This window comes from Acipenser ruthenus, chromosome 4 (genome assembly GCF_902713425.1).
Source record: "Acipenser ruthenus chromosome 4, fAciRut3.2 maternal haplotype, whole genome shotgun sequence".
In the NCBI taxonomy this organism is placed as follows: Eukaryota; Metazoa; Chordata; class Actinopteri; order Acipenseriformes; family Acipenseridae; genus Acipenser; species Acipenser ruthenus.
The window spans coordinates 38429111-38451744 of NC_081192.1; the positions used below are offsets into that span (position 1 = coordinate 38429111).

A 22634-nucleotide genomic window follows, 5' to 3' on the forward strand; every position below is an offset into this window, starting at 1 on the left:
ACAGACAGAGTCAAGCCACTCCCCATACATTTACATGGTTCTATCAGCTGAAGGTCATAGATCCACAAAACCCTGTTTTGGAACAAGAGTGTTGAGGGTGATTTCCGGGTCGACCCTTCCACCATAAAAATAGAGGTGAGTTCTCCCTCAATTTTTTAGCCCTAGCTATTAGTACTGGGGTTCCTCGTGGTAACGTGCAAGGTGGCCTTGGCCGAGCCTTGTGGCATTCCAGTTGTAATTGAATAATTGCCTTGCGACAGCTTTGGTACAGTGGCTCTCAAAAGTATTCACCCCCCTTGGACTTTTCCACATTTTATTGTGTTACAACATGGAATCAAAATGGGTTTAATTAGGAGTTTTTGCCACTGATCAACACAAAAAAGTCCATAATGTCAAAGTGAAAAATAAAATCTACAAATTGTTCTAAATTAATTACAAATATAAAACAGAAAATAATTGATTGCATAAGTATTCACCCCCTTTGCTATGACACACCTAAATAAGCTCTGGTGCAACCAATTGTCTTTAGAAGTCACATAATTAGTTTAATGGCGTCCACCTGTGTGCAATTAAGGTGTTTCATATGATTTCAGGTTAAATACACCTGTCTCTGGGAGGTCCCACAGTTAGTTAGTACATTTCCTAACAAAAACTACATCATGAAGATGAAGGAACATTCAAAGCAAATCCGGAATAAGGTTCTTCAAAAGCACCAATCAGGGGCAGGATATAAGAACATTTCCAAGGCATTGAATATTCCCCGGAGCACAGTAAAGTCCATTATTAAGAAATGGAGAGAATATGGCACAACTGTGAATCTGTCTAGAACAGGCCATCCTCAAAAACTGAGTATCCGGGCGAGAAGGGCACTAGTCAGGGAGGCCACCAAGAGGCCTATGGCAACTCTAAAGGAGTTACAGTCTTCCACGGCTGAGCTGGGAGACACTGTGCATACGGCAACAATAGCCCGGGTGCTTCACAAAACTGGCCTTTTATGGGAGAGTGGCAAAAAGAAAGCCATTGTTGAAAAAAACTCACATCAAATCTCGGCTAGAGTTTGCCAGAAGGCATGTGGATAGACTCTGAGACCAAGTGGAAGAAGATTCTATGGTCTGATGAGACCAAAATAGAGCTTTTTGGCCTCAACGCTAAGCGCTATGTTTGGTGCAAGCATAACACCGCACATCATCCTGAGAACGCCATCCCTACCGTGAAGCATGGTGGTGGCAGCATCATGCTATGGGGATGCTTCTCTGCGTCAGGGCCTGGAAAGCTTGTGAAGATAGAGGGCAAAATTGATGCAGCAAAGTACAGAGAAATCCTGGAGGAAAACCTGCTGAAGTCTGCAAGAGACCTAGGACTTGGGAGAAGATTCATCTTCCAGCAGGACAATAACCCCAAACATACAGCCAAAGCCACACTGGAGTGGCTTAAAAACAAAAAGGTCAATGTCCTGGAGTGGCCCAGTCAAAGCCCGGACCTCAATCCAATTGAGAATATGTGGAAATAGTTGAAAATTGCTGTTCACCAAAGGTCCCCATCCAACTTGACGGAGCATGAGCAATTTTGCAAAGAAGAATGGGCAAAAATTGCAGTGTCCAGATGTGCAAAGCTGGTAGACTTCTCCAAATAGACTCATGGCTGTAATTGCTGCCAAAGGTGCCTGTACCAAATATTGACTCAAGGGGGTGAATACTTATGCAATCAATGATTTTCTGTTTTGTATTTGTAATTAATTTAGAACAATTTGTTGGTTTTATTGTTCACTTTCACATTATGGACATTTTTTGTGTTGATCAGTGGCAAAAACTAATTAAATCCATTTTGATTCCACGTTGTAACACAATAAAATGTGGAAAAGTCCAAGGGGGGTGAATACTTTTGAGAGCCACTGTATTTCTACCCATAAGGTAATGGTTACATTTTGTACTTGTTAGGGAACGTTAGGTTATTATCATAACCCTGTTTCCCTGAAATAGCAGTCCTTGTTATATTTATTCAGGTTACAGGGTCTTTAAGGATAAATACCCATGAGGTAATGGTTACATTTCTATTTCAGGGAACCAGGGTTATGATAATAAACTAACGGGTTTTCCCCTTCATTTTACAATGCAATTTCCACGTTTTGTTTTATTTGAAGTGTTTAAAGTTACATTTCAGTTTTCATTTGCTTGTTCAGCTACAAAGTAAACCTCATGTTGTTACTTTATGAAAACGTGTCTATGGCCACTGGTTACTCTGAAGAAACGGCAAGGAATGAAAAAACATAAATAAAATGCAGTGTCAACTTTATGTACTATTTATTTTTGGGAATAAACAAAACAACGTTTAAATTGAACTGCAATTTGGCATCTTTTTTGTTTTGCAGTTAATTTACTGGGGTAAAGTAAGGCCTACACAATGTATTCTTTAGTCCTGGGATTTTTCTACTTTAACGCTGTAAAATAAAGGCGCACGCACACAGGGACCATGCCCTCCTGTCCTGCTGCTATGCTGTCTCTACCTGCGTTCTGAGCAATATAATGGCTTTTATTACTTTACTTATGAGCGAATATCCGAACATGATAATGCTGTGTTCGTCCCAGCTATAATATATATATATATATATATATATATATATATATATATATATAATTTATGCTATAAAAGTCTATGTAATACACTTTTATATGCTGCGTTTTCTACAGTTTGAGACATTTTTTTAAATTTGTGAAGGATCTATATCTTTACAAGGTATAGCTCTGCTGTGACCAAACTTTATTTCAATTAGAATGTTGGGAACCATGGTTTTGTTGCATGTTGAATATAATAGCAGTGTGGAGTAGTGGTTAGGGCTCTGGACTCTTGACCAGAGGGTTGTGGGTTCAATCCCAGGTGGGGGACACTGCTGCTGTACCCTTGAGCAAGGTACTTTACCTAGATTGCTCCAGTAAAAACCCAACTGTATAAATGGGTAATTGTATGTAAAAAATAATGTGATACCTTGTAACAATTGTAAGTCGTCCTGGATAAGGGCGTCTGCTAAGAAATAAATAATAATAATGATAAAGGGGTTTCGCAAAATGAGACGTAAATCAATGGCATAAAAAGTCTGTTTTTTTTAAAGCATAACGGTCGATTTCACCCATTCTCTGCTTGAATGGAAAAATAAAGATAAAAAAACGGTAAATTCTTTCAAAAATAAACATCGATATTAATTGTCGATTTGGCAAAAAATAAAAAATCGAATAGTAGCAAGCCTACTTATAATTGTTGCTTTTGTGGTGGTGGGGGGGGGGGGGGGGGGGTGGTGGGGGGCAAATAAAAAAAAAAATTCTAAGGTGGGGCATAAAAAAAAAAAAAAAAAAAAACAAAGGTTGAGAACCCCGGTCTTAACTGATGTATTATTCTTGTTGTTTAGATTCACTTTGTATCATGTTCTGTTTTAGTCAGCACATCCTGATGACGTCTTAACTTAGAAGCACCCCAGAGGTCTGAGTGGAATCATTAACCTCCAGAAATACTGTACCATGGAATTTCTCACTCAGAGCAAACTTGATAGTTATTACATCCAGTATGTGTTGCAGGGGGACCATTAATTCTGGTGTACATGATATACTTATAATTTAGTCATGATTATCTGTTGAGAACTTTATTGAGGCCACAGAGGAGCTTACATTGCTGAGTGTTATATTATATATATATAAAACAACAAATCCATTAGTTGAGATAAATCTTAAACGGATATTTCTTAAACATACCAAGTTACCCTTTTAAAGTATGATGTCATATAAGTGATGTTGTCGACAAATTTACAAATCCAAAAGCAGGAGCATTTGATGACTTTTACCATAGTAAAGACAGAAGACATAAAGTAAAGATTTAATTTGAATAAATATTACCTATTTTGAATAAGCAGGGAAAAATTATTATTTTGGTTTAGGGCAGTCTGGTCATGGAAGCTTATGTTTGTGACTAGGGGTTCTGGAAAAAAGTGACCAGTACAAACCGCTGCAGGCAGTGAAGAATGGCCTTGCATAATGCTGTTTAACTTAAATTGGGTCCCATTAATCTACATTAGAGATTATTGCCAATACATATCCTTTACTGTGGAGTCAGAAAAAACACAGATGCTGATGTTGTCCTAAATCATTCCGATAAATGTGATAAAAGTTTTGTTGTGCAGAATGGCGTGAATAAGTGGTCACCCATAAATCTGTTGGGTTTTTTAGGCACTTTTCTTTCTGCTCTGTTTGGGTAAGACGCAAACGCAAGTCATATTTCAAAACATTCTATTTGAATTGGACAAGTTGTGTCAGCTGGTGTTAAATGCCAGGAACTTAAAATGAGAGTTTTTCTTGTCTTGTCTCACGCCAAGCAAGAAGCACATGTGGCATATTAAGACTTCAATTGATTTAAATTCGGCTCCTGTAATGCAAGACAGAGTGAAGGTGCTTGCCAAACCATATTTAAATTTGAAGTCGATATAAATATTTGGGGGTATTTTTTTTTTTACAAATAAAATCGCCTTTTTTGCTTTGTTTTTTACTTTAAATTTGTAAGACATTTGGTAGTGGATTATGGGAAGCCATGTTTAGGGGAGCTTTGCTGAGTTTCCAGGTGTTTCATTTGTCAAAGTCCTCATTATGATTTGACCTGTGGTTTCAAAAGTTGTTTGTGAGGGCAAAAGGTTTATCTATTTTTTCACTTGAGAGCATGTATTTCTGTTGGTTGTGGGGGGTAATATCCAAATTCAAACTTATGATCTTTCAGCAGTCTGTGCTGTAGGGCCCTCATCTAGGTTTACCACCCGTTTCCATATTGTCCCATCCGGTGTTCAAGACAATCCCATGCCCTAAGGGAAATAGAGGGGAAACCCTTTTATTGCTGATTTGGTCTGTCTTGTCTTGTCGCTGAAATTTGAACTAAATTAGTAGCTTTAACATTGGAGCTCTGTCATTTAGTTTCTAATGATAATCATTTTGTGTGCCTCTGGAGTTGTACTCTTCTTGTAGCCCTTATTTTTTTTAATGCTTTTTAGAGTTATTATCTGAACTGCAAAGTCCAGCCCTTTTATTGCAGAGAGGGGATTGTTTATGTAACGAGATGCAAGGCAGTTTCCTGTCCCATTACTGGGGAATGATAGCATTGTCAGTCTGGTGATGGATTTCAGCCTTTCTGCCAGTCCCTAATTATTGATACCTCCTTGAACAAATGTGCTGGATCATTCTGCTTTCTTTACAGTCAGATATCAACTTCAACTGCGGTGAGACTGAAAACAAAGCAAACACCTACTGTAATCTGTCATGGCAGTTCAAACTGACATTAAAATGGAAAGCATTTGCAATAAAACAATAGTTCTTTGAAAAGCAAAAAAGGTACCTTTTGTAACGGATTTTCAGTTAAACAACTTGCTGTTTGTGTTGACTGCTGCGTATGGTTACTGTGGTGTCTTTGGCAGATCCACGTCTATTCATCACCTACATTGTCATATGTGTGTTCTCTGTCACTCGCTTACTGTTGTTTTTGCTTAGATTATTATTTACCATGTTTACAATTCCAACAGTGATGTCATTTTAACCCGTTAAGGTACACAAGCAATTGAACAGTTGTTCAAACAGTTTCTTCTTAAAATACATTTAAGAATGACTCAAATATCACAAGGAAACTTGCATTTCAAATCCTGTTTCGTGCACCTCATTGCAAAAATAAGAAAGCTGGCAGAATTGTATTTGTGGGACACACAGGATTTGACTGTAAAACTACACATTTTATGTAGAGACTCTTGCAGCTCTAAAATGATTTTAGAATACCAAAAATATGAATGACAGTGGTGGTGGTGAAACTATGGAGTCTCGTGCTCTACTTACTCAAGAAAGACAGCAAAACAGTTAGAAGCCTTTACTCAGATGAAAATACCAACCTACCTACAAGAAACCTACAAACATCAAAAAGAGGATGTTAAAATGTTTTTTGGAAACATTATTGCGCAGTAGTTTATTTTTAATCTCCTATTTTTTTTTTTTTTTTTTTACAGGCCTGAAGACTTCAAAATGAAATAATGCAGAATCCTTAACTGTACACCCAAGAATTGAGGATGACTGCTTTATTTATTTAGTAAAACATTGTAATTCTGTCACAGAAAAGGTAATTTGATTATGTTTGCTGACGTTTACTTTCATGACCATAAAATAAACCATGTTACTTCTCTCTTGTTTTTACTCTCTTATTTTTAGAATTCAGAATTTAGGGCTTCTAAAAGGTCAACATCTGGTCAGAATGGTCAGTAGCTCTGAAAATCACATTTCCTTTCAGACATCTAAGTATAGTATGGGCTATTTAGAAATTAGTTTACATGATTGTGCTTTTTCTTTTACTTTCCAAATGAAATAATACTGTATTAACCCACAAACAATTCAATATAATCTGAGCATTTACAGCATAAAACTTTCAAACCCAACATGCAAATGCATACAGCACCCTGAGTCCAAAAAGGATGAAATATTCTGCTCCTTCTTCAGCAACAACAGAGGACGAAAGGGAAAACATGTCTGACATCTTGACAAAGCAGATCGGAGACAGACTCGGTAATAGTCAAAGAATTAAAGAAGGTACAGGCTTCGTTGCAGGCTATGATACAGGTGGTGGCTGAAGTAAAACTAGTGTAGAAATACGGTCACAATGACAGAGAAATTGTAGTTGATGTCAATATATAAGGATTATTGGTATACCTGAGAGAGCAGAGGAGGGAAATAAGAACACATCAGCCTTCATAGTGAAAATGCTACAAGATATTTGTAGATATGGAATAGAGAGAGCACATCGCTCACTAACATCGAGACCACAAGCAGGACAAAGACCACAACCTCTGATTACAAGATTTCTGAGATTTCCCCATTTTTTTTTTAGGATGTCCGAGCAACAATGATTTAACTATTAAATTAAATACAATCCACTTAGCTGGTTATATGTCAAGTCGCCTAGAAGCAGCACTGGAGTTCAGAAAACGAGCAGAGACACACAGCACGTGTGGCCCCAGTTGCTAGGTAAACTAAAATGGTAGATTAAACAACCGATGTTGGAAATGCAGCTCAGCTGTCTTTTGTTATCGGGTATGTGACTGACAGTTTCTCAAAAGAATGGTTGTTCTGTGAAAATATGTTATATTTACTAAAATAATAATAAAAATGCTTTTAAAAAGACCAAATTCCCATTGGGCTTATTTTATTTTTATTTTCTTTTAGATTCTGTTGATTTTTTAGTATTACTGTGCCGGACAACCGCTATATCATTACTTTTATTAAAAATGTGCATGGATTAATCTACCGATTAATCAACTAATGCCCATAAATTAACCGATCAAAAATGTTTATCAATTGGCAGCCCTAGTTCTTTTGTCTTGTTATAGTTGAGTGTACTTTTGAATAACGCTCAGCTGGTATACAGGGGTTTAGGTAAAGAGCAATGTTTGGAATGGTTATCTGATTTTACTGGTTGGAGAATAATTGGAGCAGAGGACTGGGAAAATCTTGATATGAATAGACCTTGGAGGAAGGTTCTCGAGACGATCAGCTCTGTGATTGGGATAAAAGTTAACGCTGACCGGCACTGTGTCTTTTACACAAAGATCATTTTGAAGGAAGAGTAGAGGATAAAATATTTAATTGGTTTGTGCTGGCAGTTGCAACAGCTAAAGAGTTATTTTGTGTCACTGGAAAGATCAAACCCAAATCCCATATGAGGAATGGTACAATACCTTAGCTGAGACAGCATCCTATGAAAGACTGATATACAAAATACAAAACAGAATGCAGGTGTTTGAAGAGGTGTGGAATCCCTTTTTTAGTCGGGGTGCACAGGGTACAGAAACAACACACAGAACCTAGAAGCGGTATAGGTTAGATTACTAGGTACTTATTTTCTTGTACCACGCCAACCAGTTTAAGCTCAAGATAGGACTCTTTACTGGTAAACCTAAGAGATAGATTCATGAAACCATTGCTCTGGGGGTGGAAGGGTGAAATTGTTTTATGTTTTATTTTATTTTCTTGTATTGCTGTGGGGTTGATGGAGGGGGGACCATAAATATGGAAACTGCTGTATGTTTGCATGTTCCGTTTGATGCATCTGTGTACAACAATTAAAAAAGATGATTACAAAACAAAGTTTCATTTTATTAAACTTAGTAGCTTAATGTAATGTCATAATGAGAGGCTAGCAACGTCAGAGTAAAGATTTAGAAGAAAAAAAAATACCAGTTTCTAACAACAGCTATATAACAAGTTTGTTTTTTTACTGATGCAACACAAATATATCTACATTCAGAAAAGGTAGCGCTATTGTAGCACAACTGCTGTATTTGTAGAAATTAAACAGGAAGTTAATTCCCAGAGTTACTCTTAGACTACTAAAGAAAATAGTTTTTCTCTTCCCTTTTGCCAAAAAAGTGTGTAGTGAATTGTAATGCATAGTGACTGACACTACACTGCAGAATTAGATTAACATCTATGCCATGGTTAATGATTTTTTAAAATTTAATAGCCTTAGAGCAGCATAAAATGGTGGCAGGGTGAATTTTGAAAATGTATATTCTGAAGAGCAGCATTAAGAATCAATATCTGAATCACTAGGTTGTAGATACATGTCATCGTTATGTTTATGAAATCCCCAACAAAAAGTATTCAATTTGTTTTAATAATGGCATGTACAGTATTTAAGTGAGGTGTGTTTTTAGATTGTAATATACTACAGGTATTAGTGCTATTACCCCAAACCCAATTACCATCACCCACACAACTGAAATACAATACAATACAAAAATAACTACAGTACAGATATTGCACAGACGTTTTATTGGTTATGCAAATGAGAAATAAATTACCTCCTAGATTAGCTTGAAAAACTGTTATGAATACCTTTACATATTTTCTAGTGTACACTCCTTTATAATTTGTTTTATGGCTACTGTACCTATAGGCATAATTATTGTAGACAAAGCCAGTGGTATTTTAAGGTATTGCTGGAAGCTCCCAAACAAAAAGCACATTCACATAAAAAAATAAACAAGAAATGTAATGTATTCTTTTGAGGTTTCAGTTTATTTATTTATTTATTTATTTATTTATTTTATTGGAAGTTTTACAAGCATTGCCATAACTTTGACAACACATCAAACAGATTGAAGACACATAAATGCATATCTTCAAGATCTGTTCTGCATTGTGTTAAAATGTAGATGTCGACACCAGTGGTGTTTTCTGCAGTGGGTACCAGGGGCCAAAAAAACAATCTTGATGGATTCTTTAAATTTAGCTTAAATGTTATTCCTGATTTTTAATGGGTACCTGCATGTGATGGACAAACAAACAATGACTGAATGTCTTTATTGCACTGAAAATTATAATTAAATAGTAAAACTTATTAACAGATGTAAATTACTTACAATATTTGTTCATGTTCCTGAACTTCCTGTGTTTTGTAATTTGTAGATAATCCCTACATTTGCAGATACCCTGTTTATTGGAAGCATGGTAACCCCTGACCAAAAATGAAACTGGTCAACACTTATTGGTAATCTTGGAGTATTCATGTTAAATGTTAACAGATTTACAGCATCAAAGTCAGCATCTGATGCCACCATGTAAGAGAAGCTCACCAGAACTGAAGAACCTGAATTTCACAAACTTGCAATGCATGTAAATGTTTCTTTGAAACGGTTACAAACAGCTGAGAAACACATTATTTCTGCAAATATGTGTTTTGCGTTTTCCCAAAAAAAATTTATGAATACCTTTGGCTATTATAAAAGATCTTTAGATACTAAATTCCAAGTTAGTGTACTTGCGAAATGTCAACATGTAAAACCCAATACAACTAAACTGTACATCATCAAAAAAATTATTATACAAAAGTGGTTTCCTACACAAAAAATATAATAAGACTGCAACAATCTACAATTGTTCACACAATCATCTTTTTGCATCCAGTCATTAAGCCACATGCAGGTTTGTAAAAAAAAATATTAAACTGGTACAACCATTCATTTTAAATTTTCAAAAACATCAGGCACTTCTGGCGTGTCCTTTACCAGCATGATCCAAAATGTCACTGTAAATAATTTGTAAACATTTCATAATTCCACATTAAGACTATGGCATGAAATACAACTCGAAATATCCATTGTGCAGTTAGTACGCATGCTTTAGTTTTTAGAGTGTCATGTTGGTTGACTTGGCCTTCCTTTTTGCGATGCTCCTGGAGACGCGGTAGCTTCCTGGTGACCTCACCTCAATGGTATCCGTCTCTGGATGAACTGGGCGGGGTGCTGGGTAGGGGTTTTGGGGTTGCTGAGGGTAGGAAGTATACCCTGCATATGGGTCCTCCTCCTCCTCCTCATCGTAAGAGTCATGTGTTTGGGGGTAGTTGGGAGGTAACTGTACAACTCGATCACTTGGGTTACCATATCCACCTTAACCCACCACCATCAAGAGTTTGCATATGGTTAGCAAAGAGTGGGGAGGAGCAGAAAAAAATACAAGCAAACCATTATTAAGGATATTCGCTTCAAGAATACATTTGTATAATTTAGGTCATTTAATGTGTATCTGCAGATTACATTTTTTATAAATATTAATCAAATTAAAATGATCTAGCAATGACTAAGTACAAAATACAAGGAAACACCATAGAAGACTAGACAAACCCTTCACCAAAATTAAAGGAGGGATTCTTGAAATAACAGGACTGCACTTAATGTAAATTTTACTTGAGGCTAGTAAGCAAGAGGAATTTGCAAGTTAATTTACTTTGTGATAGCAAAATGTGTGTTATTAACACATAAAGGGGGGACTTCATTACAAGGTGGTACAAAGTCTTTAGGTGCTTGAGGTGTGTACAAACATACGGCACACTTGATGGTGAAAAGGGAAATGTTCGGTAGTGGTGGTTACTGATGACTTTTCCTAGGATGGGATGAAGAGACATCAACATGGCTGCTCGTCCCTTCATCTAGCTTTAGGTGTCTTTTTTTGTGTTTAGCAGGCACAGATTATGCTGTTCAGTAGTCATTGTCATACTGTTCTCGACCTTCGGCTATAACCCATAGGGGAGGGGCAGAGGTACAACAACAAGGCAGGAAAACAAAGAGAAACACATACCACAGGTCAGTACACAGACAAAAAAAACACAAACAAGCTCATCACTAAATTACTATGTACTCCACCTGAATGCAAAACCTACAGCTAATAATAGTCATTCACAGTTACATAGACATTCCCACCATTCTATGCTGTGGTTTATTGCCCTTTCACAACTGTAAATGTGCAATAAAGACTTGGCTCTGTGCTATACGTTAATTAAATGCTAGGGCAGCACTGCTAGTAATCTGAAATGCATTCAGTTATACTATTACTGCATGCACAAAAACATGTACATTTAGTTCTAAAGGTTGATTGATCTCTACACATCTAGCCAGCATTCAAAGTAAAAACAGCCATTTGATTGAAGTGTTACAGAATACTATGTTTTTTTTAGAATTATTTGTTACTGCTGCTGCTTCCTGCAGTTGTCATTATGTTGTAGTTTTGCTTTTGAATCCACTGGCATTTAGTTTTTTTTACATTTTAAGATATTACAATGTTCTGTAACAATATTCAGCTTTATCACTGGTCTCAAACTAATGTAACTGTTTATTGCTGTTCAGTACTGCCCTGAGGACTTGGTGACCTCCAGGTAAGGATATATAAAGGCTGTGTGGTTAGAGCTCAGCATTTTGATACAAAATAGCAACATAGCTAAGAACTTCTTGGGGGGTTTCCCAGTTGCAACAAACAGGACTTGATCAGATCAGTTTGCTACCAGTGGAATAACTCAGTTGTGCCACATAACAGGTTTATTTGAAAAGGACAATTCAGAAAACTGCAGAAGGCAGAGACAAGTAACAAGTACCTTGAAAAACAAAAACATCACCACAGGGTCCTGTAGCTCTTTAATTATTGTATTTTAAGGTGCTACTACTTTAGTTATGGAAATGAACAGGTAAACATTTGATATGTCAAATATGTTTGTTTGTTTTTATTCAGGGTTGATTAGTTAATAATTTAATTTATTTGCTCCAATCATCTTTAATCAAAATACGCATTCATTTTTGCTATTACCAAACCCAGATTATCAGAGACTTCTAGCTTAAGACTACATACATTTCTCTATATAAAAAAGAATAGCTATAAAATTAATTCTCATATGAGTCCAATTACAATTATATTTTACGGCTGTACTGTGTCTGGGAATGAACTGCTTTACAAGCACAAGGCACTAACTGAGCCAGCTAAAAAAAAGGGTGATTATAATACATAGCACCCATATACAGTTATAATGTAGCAATGCACCTTAAAATACAGTAACTGGTGTTACAGACATATACATCTGACTAGACAAAATAGTTTTGTACATAAACAAACACAGACTCCTAAGAAACTAAATTGTGTATACCAAGAAAGTACAGAGTTGTAAGAAACTTGCCCATAATGTTCTGTTCGAGGGTGCATGAGGGTCTATCAAATAACTCATTATAACAGGTCAAGGGGAAGACTGGTACTCACCTCCGACATTGTAACCCATACAGGATGAGGCATCACAGTATCCCTGGGGGCCAGCCTGGCCTGTGGAGCCAGGATTGCCTGGACGTCCAGGTGTTCCTTGGTTGCCTGGTCTTCCTGGCTGTCCTTGGCTGCCTGGTCGGCCTTCACCTGGAGGTCCTAATAGAAAAAAAAAAAAGAAAAGTCACATTTGATCCTTTCACCTCTCTTTCTAAAAAGGGTTTGGGGTGTATTCTTGTTTAATTCACTCCATTACCCCAGAGAATGTTTCCAAACACTTAAAAAAAAAAGTCCAATATATTGTTAGAGTTACCCTGTCCATATTTTATCTTTACACTTTTTCTGACTGATAATAAATTAATAAACATAAGCAAAAACACATAACTTCCTGAAATATCTCAACTGTAGCTGTTCAACTGAGAATTTAATGATCACTGTCCAAAATTCATTCAAGCTGCAAATGATTACATTGCAATCAATTGTGGAAATCTAAGATGGCTGGTATTACCAGTCACCACCTCAAACCTAATGTGTATCAAAGCTAAATCAGCTAAAACACAGAGACTTAGGGGAGAACTTGAGATTCTGTGCACAGTAGTTGTTCTAGTATTAGCATACTTGTAAATCAATTGGACTGCAATAGATCAATGTTTTAAGGCACTAATGAATACTTATTTTGTAATGTTCCAGTAATGACTGTGCTATGTGGGTGAACAAAGATGATATATCAACATAGTATGTGTAACATTTTATTTGAATGAGGCTGTCCATTACCTGGTGGTCCCTGTGGTCCTCTGGGTCCCAGAGTACCGATGCCTGGGCTTCCTTTCTCTCCCTTGTCTCCTGATAAACCTGTTGAATGAGCAGAGGAACATCACCATACTTATTCCCAGGTGTCAAAATGTTTTAGTACTGTCAATAAAGACGTTTATTGCCCAGAAAGTATATAAATGGCCAGACAGTTGATCTCTCTTCAATGTCTCCTTCAATGTCTCAGGATACAATTAGCAGTAGTAGTTGTTTAAAAATAAATAAATAAATAAATAAATATTTAAAATCCTAAACCATACTATATGCAGGCCCACCGACGAGGGGGCAGGGGGGGCAATTGCCCAGGGGCCTGGCGATTTAAAGGGGCCCAGGCAGATGGGATAGATGCGTATTTCTTTTATTTAAAATAAAGATTTGCAACACAAAAAAATTGCCAGTTTTCATGCTGCTGCTGCCCTGTACACAGCGCTGTACCCCATTGTAACATTGACTGTTTACCAGAGCGCTGCTGCCCCCTGCTGGTCTGATTCAGACCGTCAGCAACAGCAGCCTGAGTATCGTGTTCTATCCGAGTCTGACGTCTCCGTTGTGATTATGTACAAAACTGCATCAGTGTGCTCTACAAGTTAATAGCAGAGTAATGTATTAGGTTGTGTTAGCACCATTCAGAAATAAAATAAACAATTATATGGATTATTTGTTTAATCGTTCTGATTATGTGTATACCATGTTTAAATGGTAATAGCTGATCTATTTTTTAAATCTGGCTTTTTGTACATTTAGCATGTGTTGACTAGATGACAATATAAATAAAATAATGAGTTGCTATGATCTGCAATAAATTCATGCGATGTTTAATTTTTAAACTATTATTGTCTTATTATATACTGTTATTTTAACGGCTTCAGAGTTGCTACGGCATCAGTGAATTGAAGAAAAAAAAAAAGTCCCCGTTTTTCATTGTAGAAATCTGGACAGTGCGAGAAACTGAAGGTCTGACAGAAATTTGGCCAGACACCAAAATCCAAGCCGAACTGATGAAAACTCACAAAAATAGTAAAATATACCAGTATTCAGTCTTTACTTAAATTACTTGGTTTAATGCCGACAGTAGGAGAACCGTGCAGAATTGCTTAAACTGCATTACTCTCCTACTGTAGCTGCCATCTTTCAATATGCCTTGCAGGATATTGTAAACATCTGGTTCACACACCATATAAATTTGAAAACTGCATTGTGAACACAAACAGACTCGGTCCTGAAAAAAAATGGAAAAGGACCAAAAAAACGAACTTTAGTTCACATCCAAATGAACTCGGGCTCTTTGCTCGCAGACAAGTGTAAATAGCAAGCACATTGATACATTGTTTCAAATTAAACGAACCAGACCGAGACCGTTTGAAATGGACCCAGTGTGAATGCAGCCTAAGATCCACTAAAAGTCTCTTCCAGGCATCTAAAATTTCACATTCCCCATGTAAACCTTTTAACAATTCTGACTTTTTAACTTTAAAATGTGCTAGGGATTACAGGATCTTCTAACTCAGTCCTTTTCTCCTACCATAAAACTACTACACTGAACAGATTTTCACAAATTACATGAAAACAAATGACAATTATAATGATATAAGACAACCAAATACAAGGTCAAATATTTTTTTGACAAAACCTAGATTAAAACTTTTAAAGCATGAAAATATGAAGCGAGTTACTTATACAGTAATTTCGGATGTAGCAGTATGTAGCAGGTAGTGCTTTTCCTCCTTCTTTGCCAGTCTAATGATCACATACAGCCATTCCAGGTGTTGTAATTCTTTAACATCATGCTCCTAACTAAATGACCAGGTCATCAATAACTTTAAAACACTATCAAATAAAAACAGAAAATAAAGAAACATAGTAATTTGACAACCCCCTATAGTATAATACTTAGTTCACCACTGAAGAAATTGATAGACTTTTAGTCAAAACATGTTTCTATTACTGCATATCATTTTAGACAAGCATTTCTTTGAAATGTGATTCTATATATTCATTTACAGTATGTTCTAAAACTATTTTCCTTTATTTCTTTATTAATATTTAAATTCCTGTATAGTTGTAGTTCTCTGTTTTGCCTACGTGGCCTAACAACAAGTAACAATAACTGACCAATTCACACCTGTGCAGGCTTAAAACTACAAATAAGACCGTTTCTTTCAGTAAGACTAATAGAAAAATTAACATAACAGCACTCCAGTAACATAAAATCTCACCAAAAAACACAGCACCCACATTATTAAGACACTGATAAAAAATAAATAAAAAACTTCTTTCTGTGTAATTTACTATCAAGCTTCTTTTTAGTACTACTAAAAAAAAAATGCCTCCCTCCCATTAGGAAGATGTGAACATTTCCTACATAAGCCCTTGTCTCATACCTCTCTCCCCAGGTCTGCCTGGCTCGCCGTTGTTTCCTGGGAATCCTTGTCTGCCTGGCAGTCCTTGCTCTCCTGCAGGGCCCTGAGGCCCCAGGCGACCTGGCTCACCAGGGGGTCCGGGCACCACACGCACCGACACAGACTGGCTGGGGATCTGGTTCAGGATTGAGTCATACCTGGCCATGTGACCTGAGATTACAAGAGGAGACGTGTTCTGTCAGCATGAGCATGTGTACCTGGTGCTGGTTCAGTACTGAATGAAGGCAGAAAAAAACTATTTAACTTAACGGTAAACATACACAGCTAAAAACTTCATAGTAACACTTTAGTATTACATATATTATACATTTTCTATCCTTTCATTAGTTTTTTACATATTTGAGTGTTACTGGTGTACTGGTTTGTCTGGTTTGTATGCTGCATATTAGAATGACATATTTCATTTGTTTGCTAAACTATAAATTGTAATTTACCTTGGTTATTTCTTTGATGGTTAAAGAAATTAGGTACATGTTTTTTATGGTGAATGAATGTATAAATCCTTTATTATGAAATCATTCTGTTATGTTAAAGGATAAAATGTACTCACTTTGAATTAGCTGTTCACAGACTTGTCTAGCGATGGAACGGACCACAGCCTGGGCTTGCATATCACCCTGTACAAAGCAGTTAAACAAAAGTTATGGACTATATACTGTATATGTGTGTGTGTGTGTGTGTGTGTGTGTGTGTGTGTGTGTATGTGTACTAAACCAGGGATCAAATTATTTTGTAACTGTATAATTAAGATCTGTTAACTATAGTTAATAACAGGATAATAAAACAAAATACAAGATGACATAAGAATAATGGTAAAAACAGTAACTATTTACCATGGTAAAGTTTCACTGATAATGCTGCACTTTACTGTGATGTTATCATGGTATACTGCAGTAAACTTTTTTAAAGGGTTTATTTTTGACATAATGACAATACTGGTCATTTTCAATATACTAAAACTAGTTCACAGTCTTCTTTATTTTGGAGTTCACTGCACTACACACTGTAGACTATTGACTCATTCAATATTTTATCTATGTTAGCCAACCTAAAAGCATACACTGTGCTGTTAGGGGCCAATTACTGTGTGAAATGAGGTTTGAAAAACAAAGCTAAAGTCATGGCAGGAACAGCTCCTTGTATCTAAGACTAATTTTAAATCTTTTGAAAGCAAACAAATGGAACACTTACTCTTTCACCCTTGTCTCCCTTTGTACCAGTGGGACCCTACAAAAAAGTAACACTTACATTAAGTATAGAGCTTGAAAAGAACACAGGCTATTTATAGATCAATTTTGCATTCCTTATTAATGCCACGGATCTGACTAACAGCTGTGCATACTTCTGTACACGGGAGCAATCGTTTTCTATAACAGACTCCTGAGAGATGCTAAGCTGTTAACACCTTCATTTCCCTTTGAAACACCCTTGAGAGCTTCCCTGGAGATGGAGGGTGTTACAACACATATCTACTTGTCTTCTGCTAGACAAACTCTATTTGGCACACTTCAGCCACACATCATTTAGTTTGAGGCAAGTCACCAGAGTTGCGTCATTTGTATGCAGTATGTGCTGAATGAAGGTACTGTAGAATCAGCTACAGACACATTAAGATCACAGCCTGTTACAGATATACAGTAGTAACGGTCCTGACTTTTGGAGACTTGTATTTGAGACAATGCAGATAAGCACATCTTACATAAATCAGAAGACCGTTATTTCCTTATACACTCAATGCGCCCTGTAGTAAATCAGTTAATTATATTATTAAAAGTCATCACAGATGTAACAAAATAACACAGAAAGAAAGGTTTCTATAAAATCACATCCTCTTGAACTTTCTGAATATACCAAATGTTGATCCAAATGTTCCCACAAGACTACAAAATATTATTTCACAGTACATTTTTCCCTGAGGAAAACAGTTTGTTTGTGTAACCAGTTACTGTAGTTGGAATGAAAGTCACTGTATGGTACAACTGAACTGATGTGGTCACTTAAAAGAAATGGCATTGTGTACATAGATGTGATACTGTCTTCTTCCATTCATTTTTCAATATATGTGCTGTATATTTGCCAACTGAAATACTGGCAACTGAACCCACCATCATTATGATAATCAACCTATATTACTTGTACTGAAATATAATAATCTTAACTCAGACAATGCATCGTTCAGTAAGCTGCCACATCCATTATCATTTAAAGTGCAATGGGCATTACTACTTCAGCACTTTCCAGTCCAAGAACTCTTTTTAAGATCAAGAGTGGTGCTGCCAAAATACTGAATCACTTAATATCAAGGAGCATGACATTTTTGTTTTTAACCACATAGAATGTGAAGTTTGCCTGGAAGGTAGAATGCCTGGGTGGTCTGCAGATTTTATTTTTGAAAGAATGTGCTGACCGTTTACAACAGATATTGCTGAACATCTCTCCACTGTGAGATGCAAATACAGTCTAACTTCATATAACTAACTGTTCTTATAACGAACCTGCTTTTTTTTTTTTTTTTCTCCCAATTTGGCATATCCAATTTAAAAAATGTCCCAATTTGGCATATTTTTTAGGCTCAGCTCACCGCTACCACCCCCGCGCTGACTCGGGAGCGGCGAAGACGAGCACACGCTGTCCTCCGAAGCGTGTGCCGTCACACTGCAGCCCCGCCATGCAGCCAACCCAGAGCTACATCATTGTAGGACAATGCAGCTTACAGGCAAGCCCGCAGGCGCCCGGCCAGACCACAGGGGTCGCTGGTGCGCAGCGAGAAGAGGACACCCTGGCCTGCCTAGGCCCCCCCCGGGCGGCGCTCGGCCAATTTTGCAACGCCCCCTGGGAGCTCCCGTCTACGGTCAGCAATAGAATAGCCTGGAGTCGAACCGGCGACCTCCAGGCTATAGGGCGCATCCTGCATTCCACTCTGAGTGCCTTTACCAGATGCGCCACTCGGGAGCCCCACGAACCTGCTTTTGTAACGATCCAAGCAGCAAGAACCATTTTTTTCAATGGAAATTAGCCCTATTAGAACGATCACTTTTACAAAATCTACCCGTATAAAACGATCTCGGTAGTGACTGACACTGCACTTTCTCCAGTGTGAATGTGTTATTCTCTCAGTGAAAACACAGACCGTGGTAGGCTAATTCGAAGATAAGGCTTACTCATAGATCACATATTGTAGTGCGAATCATGTGTAACATATGCAACTGTTGCTATCTTCACACAAACTGCAACCATGGCAACAGACGTGAGGAGGTAACAAAACTGAAACAGCGCGCATTGAGAAAAGCACTAAAAATATGAAGCAATCTATGCTGGATATGTTTTTCAAGAGAAAGGGCACACAATTACTGTATTCAGCAGCAGTAAGTGTACTTTTTTCATTTCTTTACTGTTTTCTTTTAAATAAACAGTTTAAATGTTGATCAATGTGAAATTGTCTTGAAAGAACTACTGTATACTGTATAAAGATGTTCAATTCAATTTGGGCATTTCTTCATTATTCTGATACACCAAATTGCCAAACCCTATTATAGCGAACAACCTGATATAACAAACATTTATCCAGGTCCCAGGGGGGTTCGTTATAATGAAGTTAGATTGTATGTGTATTATACACAGCAAAGCACAAAGAAATGTAGCTCTGTTTCTTTAAGACACTTCCTAGATTCATTCCTGGGGTCATATTTTCAATATTGAATGTACAGCAGTACATTAACTGCCAACAATAAGCGGCTATGTAACAGATGGTTCCAGTTGAAATATGGCTCTTATTGCTATCTTTGAAACAATGTTTGTTAGTCATCATTTTTTTTAATGCAGGTTACTTTCTAGTTTTCACTATGGGCAGTTAACTGAAAATGTAAAAAAAATAATTGATCTTGTGGCTGCAGGGCCTGTATAAAATACATTCTCCTGGCCTCAGCCCACAGTGGCAGTTGCGCACACCATAAAATCTCTAGCACAATAGACACTAAATGGCACCCAGGGTTTAAAAGAGCTTAGACCCTGGTAAACCCTTTCACTTCTGTCATAACAGAATGATAACACTATGTAACACAATTTTTGTTCCTGGGTAGTAAGTGTTATTTCCTAATTGCTTATGCCTCAAAAGTACAGAAAATGGCTATTATTCCCCACAAACTTTGCTTTTGTGACCAGGACAGTGATATTTTGAAATTTACCTATTTCCAATGAGAAAACGGGCGAATTTGTGTCTTTTCGTTCACATAAAGTCAGAAAAAAACAACATATGAATCCAAATTAACATGTATTTATACTAAAGTAATACAAAAATGACTACAAAAGATTTAGAAGTGAGTAGTTTTTCGAGATTTACGATTATACTGTAAATCACTTTCACGAATCAGCCCCCAAATGTAGTCTCCCATCATGTTCTCGTTATACTGTCCTTGGTAGCGGCGTTCAAAGTCCAGTATATCCTGGTGGAAGCGCTCGCCTTGCTCCTCCGAGTACGCTCCCATGTTCTCCTTGAATTTATCAAGATGAGCATCAAGGATATGGACTTTGAGGGACATCCTACAGCCCATTGTACCGTAGTTCTTCACCAGAGTCTCAACCAGCTCCACATAGTTTTCGGCCTTGTGATTGCCCAGGAAGCCCCGAACCACTGCGACAAAGCTGTTCCAAGCCGCTTTCTCCTTACTTATGACCTTCTTGGGGAATTCATTGCACTCCAGGATCTTCTTTATCTGTGGTCCGACGAAGACACCGGCTTTGACCTTTGCCTCAGACAGCTTAGGGAAGAAGTCTTGAAGGTACATGAAGACTGCCGACTCCTAATCTAGAGCTCTGACAAATTGTTTCATAAGGCCCAATTTGATGTGCAGTGGTGGCATCAGCACCTTCCGGGGGTCCACCAGTGGCTCCCAGTTGACGTTGTTCCTCCCTACAGAGAACTCGGTCCGCTTGGAAGGGTCCACCATGCAGAAGTAGCAGTTGCTTGAGTGGTCAGTGGGTTCCCGCCAAATTCTTGGGATAGCGAACTTCATGGCTCTCTTTTCCCCTCTGTACCATCCTACAAAAATACATTTATTTCACCCATGACTAATGTGTAAGAGATTCTCGCAAAATTTTTCATATATGATATATTTTTTCAATAACATTGAAAATTATAAAACATTTTAAAATTAAAAACTTTTACAATTTTAAAAATTTTAACAAATTTTATAACATAAAATTCCGAGCAACAATTGTCCATCTTACCTTCCAGAGTTTTTTTGCAGTGCTCGCAAGTGAAATGAGGTGCCCAGGGTTTGTCTTGATCCCCGACAGGCATGTCGAAATATGCCTTGTAGGCCTCACACATCTTAGCAGATGCTTCCACGGAGTACTTTTTCGCTCTTGTCTTGATAAATTGGCCGCAGACATTGCAAAATGCGTCTGCCGGATGCTTGCAGCCTTTTGATGCCATCTCAGAAAAATGCAGATATGTATCCACTTAGGCAGCTGGAACTAAACTGAACTGGTGGGCTTAAGGCCCCTGTATTTATACTACTATTTATATTACTGGAAAGTTCTAGAAGTTACTCCAAGTTTACTCAGCACTGAATCTATCTGGAATGTTCTGGAAAATAGGTAAATTTCAAAATATCACTGTCCTGGTCACAAAAGCAAAGTTTGTGGGGAATAATAGCCATTTTCTATACTTTTGAGGCATAAGCAATTAGGAAATAACACTTACTACCCAGGAACCAAAAAAAAAAAAAAAAAAATTGTTACACGGTGTAATGTGAAGAGACTTGCACCCCCACTTCCTGTGCAACACATTTTACTAAGAAATCAAATAAAAACACAGTAGAACTGAGGTAATAAAGATGCATTTCTGTAAAAAGCTGTATGTGTATTGAGACCCATGAATTTAAAATGCAGGATATGTAATGCTGAGCAGCAAATTTTATCCCTCTGCTTTCATTTCCCAACAATTTTCAATCCAAGACTCCCCAAAATCAGCTTGGAATCAAGCCCATGGCGCAAACCCTTACGGGGGGTGTCCAAACACCTTAATTGAAAGGGTTTTTCTAAGTTTTTTAGGGGTGTGCAAAATCTCATTACTCATACTCAAAATTGTCTTTAAGTAGTATTTATCTGCAGCTTTTCAATAAATCCATTTAATATGTTGATTTCAAAACAAGAAATCCTGTCCTCCCTCAAATTTACAATTGAGTATTAATCAAAGGCAATTAACTTTTGCATTGAGTTTTAACAGCTGATTGGAAGATTATTTTCCTCTCATTGGGGCGTTGACATTTTTACTGCCATACCGAGGCAGTATGCTTAAAAAGATAATGCAGCAAAAGATACTTTGATGTGTTTGCCAATAAGAAAGGTGACATACCAGGTGGTGTTTTTACAGGCTACGTTGTTTTGCTTTTGTTTTGTATTTTATTTCAATTCATGGTTTTAAAGTTTCTTTATTTAACTAGTGATTCAATTCTGAGTTATGGAAAGAGGCCAGGTAGACAGCATGAGGAGCCAAAAGACTACATTTATGAATCAGAAAACAAGAACGGCACAAGCAACAACCTTTTTAGGTTCTGCCAATGTCTGCTTTGGTTTCTCTGTTTGTAACATGGATTGTTTATAATATGTACATTTTCCTAATATTTATTATCTTACACTTTTATTTGTATTTTGTACCATGCAATTTAAAAGTTTGAAACAGGGGGGGAACATTTCATTCATATTTTAACTTTAAACCCTTGTCTCTTGTCAAAGTTAAAATTGTGGATTGCAAGCAATATGTTGACACATGTGCCGTGAATCACAATAGCCTATTAACAATTTTCTCAGACACAAACTGGAATTC

At 37.2% G+C, this 22634-nt stretch overlaps 2 protein-coding genes across 4 annotated transcripts in view; one reads left to right on the forward strand and one right to left on the reverse strand.

Annotated features, from left to right (window-relative positions):
- The window catches only part of LOC117399818 (large ribosomal subunit protein uL13m-like), a 37329-nt gene extending 31140 nt beyond the window's left edge, over positions 1-6189 (forward strand). The window contains exon 7 of the mRNA XM_033999203.3: positions 6017-6189. Within this exon, the coding sequence (XP_033855094.1) occupies positions 6017-6041 (25 nt within the window). The 3' untranslated portion in view covers positions 6042-6189. The remainder of the gene's footprint in view (positions 1-6016) is intronic.
- A 2869-nt stretch (positions 6190-9058) lies between these two features.
- Positions 9059-22634, reverse strand: part of LOC117399459 (collagen alpha-1(XIV) chain-like) — a 72603-nt gene continuing 59027 nt past the window's right edge. For 2 of the 3 annotated variants that reach the window (XM_033998625.3, XM_033998623.3), the window contains 6 exons: positions 16997-17032; positions 16356-16422; positions 15767-15955; positions 13350-13427; positions 12579-12734; positions 9059-10447 (listed from right to left, as the gene is read on the reverse strand). In XM_033998625.3, the coding sequence (XP_033854516.1) occupies positions 10188-10447; positions 12579-12734; positions 13350-13427; positions 15767-15955; positions 16356-16422; positions 16997-17032 (786 nt within the window). In that variant the 3' untranslated portion in view covers positions 9059-10187. Of the gene's footprint in view, positions 11071-12578; positions 12735-13349; positions 13428-15766; positions 15956-16355; positions 16423-16996; positions 17033-22634 lie in introns of all 3 variants that reach the window. The other variant, XM_033998624.3, reaches the window with a different exon arrangement.